Source organism: Parus major, chromosome 8 (genome assembly GCF_001522545.3).
Source record: "Parus major isolate Abel chromosome 8, Parus_major1.1, whole genome shotgun sequence".
Taxonomy (NCBI): domain Eukaryota; kingdom Metazoa; phylum Chordata; class Aves; order Passeriformes; family Paridae; genus Parus; species Parus major.
The window spans coordinates 29,610,295-29,617,358 of record NC_031777.1 but is presented as its reverse complement, the minus strand read 5'-3'; the positions used below and the strand labels follow the sequence as shown (position 1 = coordinate 29,617,358).

The 7,064-nt window shown below is 46.8% G+C and overlaps 1 protein-coding gene across 1 annotated transcript in view; it reads left to right on the top strand.

Annotated features, from left to right (window-relative positions):
• Positions 1-7,064, top strand: part of JAK1 (Janus kinase 1) — a 48,690-nt gene that overhangs the window by 38,847 nt on the left and 2,779 nt on the right. Inside the window, exons 13-24 of the mRNA XM_015636460.3 lie at positions 977-1,123; positions 1,312-1,399; positions 2,639-2,766; positions 2,967-3,102; positions 3,428-3,579; positions 4,332-4,482; positions 4,767-4,861; positions 5,141-5,333; positions 5,550-5,674; positions 6,086-6,258; positions 6,580-6,697; positions 6,936-7,046. Coding sequence (XP_015491946.1) covers positions 977-1,123; positions 1,312-1,399; positions 2,639-2,766; positions 2,967-3,102; positions 3,428-3,579; positions 4,332-4,482; positions 4,767-4,861; positions 5,141-5,333; positions 5,550-5,674; positions 6,086-6,258; positions 6,580-6,697; positions 6,936-7,046 — 1,617 coding nt within the window. The remainder of the gene's footprint in view (positions 1-976; positions 1,124-1,311; positions 1,400-2,638; positions 2,767-2,966; positions 3,103-3,427; positions 3,580-4,331; positions 4,483-4,766; positions 4,862-5,140; positions 5,334-5,549; positions 5,675-6,085; positions 6,259-6,579; positions 6,698-6,935; positions 7,047-7,064) is intronic.

Sequence of the window (7,064 nt, the reverse complement as noted above, 5' to 3'; positions counted from 1 at the left end):
TCCTTTGGATGGAAGGCTCCACTTGCAGAGTCCCACTGTCCATGTGGCTTTCAGAGCTTAGCAGAAATGCCTTGGGCTGGAAATTAAATTGGTATTGAAGCTTTCTCATGGAAAAAAAGGGGTTTTAAGGTCATTTTTTGGGAGTTTTAAGAGCTGCTTTGTTGTGGGTGTTATTTTTTAAAGCCTGACTCACCAGAGAAACAGAGGTTTAAGGCAATATTCTACAAAATTTCTAAATTTCTAAAAAAAAGGTGAACTATTCAAAAGCTCTGAGCAGCCAGAATTCTGTGTTTCAATCTGCCCAAATTTTCTAATTTCCCTATGTTTGTAGTTAATTATATATATAGTATATAGTATATAGTTTATAGTTTATTCAGGTGACTTATTCAGGTCACCTGAATAAACCTCAACAACCACACAGGGGCTTGAATACACTTAAATCAGATTTAATATTGCTCAAAGAGCTCTTAAATGGTGCACTTGGCTTCTTCTGTGAAATCAAAAGGTATTGGGGGTTTTTAGCTGCATCACACACAGATATTGGGTTTGGGTTGATGTATTTACAGGCAGCATCCTGCAAAAATATCCCAAGGCAGGATGTTATTTTGGAGGAAATTGCTTCCCCAAACAAAGCCTTCCAGTGAAATATTACTTCCTCTCACTTTTGGAAACACATTAAAGATCACCTCAGTAGCAGTTTGTGAATAAGAGCCCCAGCTGTTGTTTATTCATTTGTTTAGTCTGGGAATGTTCAATGCCAGGGAACCTGTTGGATGATGTGGAGGTGTCACATCGAGGAATTCATGTGGGGAGGATGCTCAGAGCTCACTGAGGAAAAAACAACTCCTTGTCATTGGGAATAATTTGAATTTAGTATCCAGATCAGCCAGAGACAGTAAAAAGCACAGATTCCAATAAATAATTGTGTAAATCTTGTTTTCTTCCTGCCTGCCAAATCCCTGCTGCTGTGTCTCAGGGAGAACACCTGGGGAGAGGCACCAGAACCCAGATTTACTCAGGGATGCTCAGCCTCAAGGATGACGAGAACGAAGGCTATCAGAACGAGAAAGAGATCCGAGTCCTGCTCAAAGTCCTGGACCCCAGCCACAGAGACATCTCCTTGGCAAGTTTCTTTTCCTTTTTGTGTCTTGTAGATGGATAATTTTTATAAAAGGGTTGGGAATGGGGAAATGCTGAAGGTTTGTTAATCCCTCCCCTGCTGACCCTCGATGTCCCTAAACCCAGGGGGTTTTTTTGTGCTGCTGTTTGTGTGCTGAGCTGAGGGAATGTGGATTTCTCTCCCTTTGGCAGGCATTCTTTGAGACAGCCAGCATGATGAGACAGGTGTCCCACAAGCACATGGTGCTCCTGCACGGCGTCTGCGTCCGCGACGTGGAGAGTGAGTCTGGGAGGGGGCTGGGGACAGCACAGGGGCTGCCTTGGGACAGCAGAGCACCTCCAAAGCCTTCCTGCCAACAACTTCCCTTCCCAATCCTGTGTTTGAGCTCTAAATGCTTTATCCCAACAAACTTCCCATTCCTACGCTGTGTTTGAGCCCCAAAGGCTTTTATCCCAACAAATTTCCCTTCCCAATCCTGTGTTTGAGCCCCAAAGCCTTCCTGCCAACAAACTTCCCATTCCTATGCTGTGTTTGAGCTCTAAATGCTTTATCCCAACAAATTTCCCTTCCCAATGCTGTGTTTGAGCTCTAAATGCCTTGTCCCAACAAATTTCCCTTCCCAACACTGTTTTTGAGCTCCAAAGGCTTTTATCCCAACAAATTTCCCTTCCCAACGCTGTGTTTGAGTTCCAAATGCTTTTATTCCAACAAATTTCCCATTCCAATGCTGTGTTTGAGCCTTCCAGGGTGGTTCCCCCTAAGGCTGGAATGCTCCAGGGGAATGTGGGTACAAAGTGCCCTGTGGCAGGGGTGAAATTGATTCCATTTATTACAAATATGCATTCATTTGTATAAAATAAATGTGTGTTTGTAATGTTTATGTAATATTACATTTATTACAAATATACATTCATTTGTATAAAAGAAATATATATTTGTAATATTGATGTAATATTAAATTTACAGGATTAAATTTATTATATTTATTACAAGTATATATTCATTTGTATAAAATAAATGCATGTTTGTAATATTTATGTAATATTAAATGTATTACATTTATTACAAATGTACATTCCTTTGTATAAATGAATGTTATTTTTATTTAAAATATTTAGAAATAAATAAATATTTAGAAAAGATTTTAAAATATTTTTAAAAATTATGTTTTTATTATTATTTTTTTTTATTTTAAAATATTTAGAAAATAAAAAGCTAAATTGATCAGTGCCCCAGCCTTAGCTCTTCCAGACTCAGGACAGGAATTTATTTGTGGATGTTAAACCTGGCCATGCTTTATTGTTTATTTTTATTGTTTATTTTTCTGCTATGTGCATTAAAATTTGGAATGCCTGGTTCCAGGTTTAATGTTCATGAAGCCCCTCAACTTTTTAATCTGAGCACTGAAAGAAACCTCAGGCAAGGTGAAACAAAACCATTTCCCAAGTGTTTGTGCTGGGAGGTGGGAACAGAAATGAAATCACTCAGATTTGCAGCGCTGACTTTCTGCCTTTGCAGATATCATGGTGGAGGAGTTTGTTGAGTGTGGGCCTCTGGATCTGTTCATGCACAAGAAAAGTGAACTTCTCACAACCCCATGGAAATTCAAAGTGGCCAAACAACTTGCAAGTGCCCTGAGCTACCTGGTAAGAGACCTTGGCAAAGGCCCTGGGGCTGGCTGGGAATGCATTCCCCACTCTGTTTCCCTCCTTCCCTTCTTCCCCTCCAGTTTCTTCCCAGGTGTTAATTATGGATTTCAGCTTGGAATATTTTAGGGATCCCCTGCAGTGTGGATGTGCTGGAGCACTCACATCCCTCTCACTGTTCTTTCCCTGTTTTTCTGCAGGAGGACAAGGATTTGGTGCATGGCAATGTGTGCACCAAGAACATCCTGCTGGCAAGGGAGGGCATTGATAGTGAATATGGACCTTTCATAAAGCTGAGTGACCCAGGAATCCCCATCACGGTGCTGTCCAGGCAAGGTATGTCCAGGATCCCCAGGGAAAGGGAGAAATGGCACTGATGGCAGCCAGAAGTGGCTGGGAAACAACAGTCCTCAGCTTTCATGGATCTGCAAACACACAGTGGCTGTGCACAGCATTCCTTCCTCTTACAAAATGTTGTGTCCAGTGAGGTGAGGAAGGAATCTCAGTTTCCCATGGCAGGAACACCCTTCTGAAAACAGGAAATTTGAGAATCAAGAAATTGCTGGACAAATTTTGCAGCTCCAGTTTATTTCAGATAAGAATGACTCAGTTAAAAGCTGTTTGTTCTGTGCTGTGATATTTATTCACTGTTCCATCCCAGAGCGCGTTGAGCGGATCCCCTGGATTGCACCTGAGTGTGTTGAAGACTCCAAAAACCTCAGCATTGCTGCAGATAAGTGGAGTTTTGGTACAACCCTGTGGGAAATCTGCTATAATGGAGAAACTCCACTCAAAGACAAGACCTTAGCAGAGGTAAAACTGTTACACAAACTTGGATCCATCCTTTGGTTTTCCCCCTTGTCCTGTCCCTCCATCCCTTGTCCCCAGTCCCTCTCCAGCTCTCCTGGAGCCCCTTCAGGCCCTGCAAGGGGCTCTGAGCTCTCCCTGGAGCTTCTCCTCCCCAAACTGGACAATCCCAGTTCTCCCAGCCTTTTCTAACCCCTGAGTTAGAGAAGCTGAGTGAGATTCTCCCAAAGATCTCATTGTTTCTTTTGGATTGATTCCAGAGGGTCTCAGGGGGCACTGCTGCTGTTCACTGCAATTTAAAGAATTGGAGTCACTCTTGTTGTGCCTTTCCTGCCTGTGCCCTGCAGGGTTGGGAATGCCCATCCCAGCCTTGTCCCACCTGGCCTGGAGCTGGGATCTCCCAGGGCTGTGAGGAACACCCAGGGTGTCCTTGGTAAACATTTCCTGCTGCATAAATAACGGGGAAAACCTGGCAGGAAATGATTCCTGAAAGTGGAAATAGCCAGCACCTTTTAAACACTTCATGGGTGTTAAGTGGTGGCTCCAGATCCAGCACAAGAGGAATTCTCTGCTGGAAAGACCTGAATTCCAGCTGAAAAGGGGAATTTCCTTGGCAAAGCTCACACTGAATTAAGGATTTAATGCTCACATCCTGTGATGTAGAATTGCTCAGGGATCCCTGAGTCCAGCCATGAGCCCAGCTCAGAACTGGGAGCCATGGAAGTTAAAATTCCTGGAATTTCTGTTTGTCCCTGCAGAAGGAGAGGTTCTACGAGGGGCACTTTGTGCTGGCCACGCCGTCCTGCAAGGAGCTGGCAGACCTGATGAAGCAGTGCATGAACTACGACCCCCACCAGAGACCCTTCTTCAGGGCCATCATGAGGGACATCAACAAACTGGAGGAGCAGAGTAAGGCCCAGGGCCCACCTGGAGGGGGGACCATGGAATCTGGGGTGGGATCTGGAAGAGCACCTGGTTCCAACCTCGTGGAAGCTGAGGAGCTGCTACGGGGTGGGAAGTTCACCAAGAGAAATCTGGGTGTGGAAACAGATCCAGGCTGGCACGAGTGGATGGAGAATTCCCTGTCAGAAAGCAGGTGGGATCTCAGGAAGGAAAGGTCTGGGAATAGAGCAAGGATGCCTTGGAGTGTCCCAGCATGCAGGAATCTGACCTGGGATGATTTCCCCTCCCAGATCCCGATATTGTCTCGGAGAAGAAACCCGTCACCGAGGTGGATCCCACTCTCTTTGAGAAGAGGTTCTTGAAAAGAATCCGGGATTTGGGTGAGGTAAGAGGAATGTCACCCCCAGAACACAGCCAGTGCTCCTGGGTGTCCCCACAGCCACCCAGATCAGGGTCTGGGTGTCCCCACAGCCTGAGCTGTGTCACACAAACACCCAAATCAGGGTCTGGGTGTCCCCACAGCCTGAGCTGTGTCACACAAACACCCAGATCAGGGTCTGGGTGTCCCCACAGCCTGAGCTGTGTCACACAAACACCCAAATCAGTGCCTGGGTGTCACTGCCTGAGCCTTGTCCTCAAGGATGCTCCTTTCTCTCCCACCCAGGGCCACTTTGGCAAGGTGGAGCTGTGCAGGTATGACCCAGAAGGTGACAACACCGGGGAGCAGGTGGCAGTGAAATCCCTGAAGCCGGAGAGCGGAGGGAATCACATCGCTGACCTCAAGAAGGAAATTGAAATCCTGAGGAATCTTTATCACGATAACATTGTCAAATACAAGGGGATTTGCACAGAAGATGGTAAATCTTGCAGAATATTTAAAGTGTATGGGTTTTCCTTTAGAACTGATCAATGTCCTGCCTGGAGCAGGTTTTCCTGTGGATTGGCTCAGGGATGGATGATGGGAATGAGCCATGGGATGTTTAAAATGCTGCTGGTGCTCTGGCCTTGTACAAAAGCTGTTGGTGTTCACTAAGTGAGAAGGGTCTGCACACTAAACATGCTCTGCTTTTTAGGAGGAAGTGGGATTAAACTCATCATGGAATTCCTTCCCTCTGGGAGCCTGAAGGAGTATCTCCCACGGAACAAGAACAAGATCAATCTCAAGCAGCTGCTCAGATACGCAGTTCAGATCTGCAAGGTGAGCCAGGCCCTGAGCCTGCAGCTCCTCTGCTCCATCAGCAGCGTGAGGGGATGGAAAACATCAGCAACAAACCCCTTCTCCTTCTTTACCCCCAAGGATCAGAACCCCAAAGCCATCTCTCCCATGCTTTGGGTGCTACTGGCACAAAGATCAATGGGGGAATAATGAGGAGGGTCCAAGTTCCAAAGGTTGCTGTGAAAAGTTGTTCCTGTGGGAAGATTTGGAGGATCAGAAGGGAGGGCAGCACTTGGAATGTGTTGGCTCAAGGAAAGGAGCGAGGTGAAGTCTAAAGGGATGGAGATGAGAGTGCAGAGCATGGTCAGGCCATGTGAAACAGTAACTGGAGAAAAAGGGATTAAATATTGAAGGAATAAGAGGAAAGAAAAGGCTTCTCTTCTCCTCCCTTAGGGCATGGATTACCTGGGCTCCTGTCAGTACGTGCACCGTGACCTGGCAGCGAGGAATGTCCTCGTGGAGAGTGAGAACAGGGTGAAGATCGGGGACTTTGGGCTCACCAAGGCCATCGAGACCGATAAGGAATATTACACCGTCAAGGACGACCGCGACAGCCCCGTCTTCTGGTACAGCCCTGGGACCAGGCTGCAGGACAGGGACCCCTCTGCTCCCCTTCTCCCCAGGATTTTTCCTGTCTTTATAAGAGGCCTAAGATACACCATGAGAGCAAGGAAAAGGCACCTGGTGGACTGTATTCACCTCTCGTGTTGTTTATTTCTTCCTGCACTTAATGATCCATTTCCCCACTAGTTTGGGTTTGGTGTCCTTGGTTTCACTGTGGAACACACTTTATTTATAATTACTTTTTAATTTATGTGTAAGGGCTCCACAAGCACAGCTGGCTGTGTGTGAGCTCTGGGTGTGACGCTGGCCCCTCGTGTCCCCAGGTACGCCCCGGAGTGTTTGCTGCAGAGCAAGTTCTACATCGCCTCCGACGTCTGGTCCTTCGGGGTGACGCTCTACGAGCTCCTCACCTACTGTGACTCCGAGTCCAGCCCCATGGCAGTAAGTGACTGGGACAGAAATGGCTGCCAGAGCTGCTTCAATCCCATCATTTAAAATAATTATCCTTGTTTTTGGCAACAAGAAGAGGAAGCAGAGAATCACGGGCTCGTTTGGGGTGGGAGGGAACTTAACGCTCATCTCATTCCACCCCTTCCATGGGGAACACCATGGGGAACACCCTGGTGGGTGTCCTTGCAGTGGGGTGAGGGATTCCCAGCTGATCCCGCTGTCCCCACAGGAATTCCTGAAGATGATCGGCCCCACGCAGGGACAGATGACGGTGGCACGGCTTGTGAGGGTCCTGCAGGATGACAAACGGCTGCCACGGCCACCCACCTGCCCTGAGGAGGTGAGGGATGGATGGATG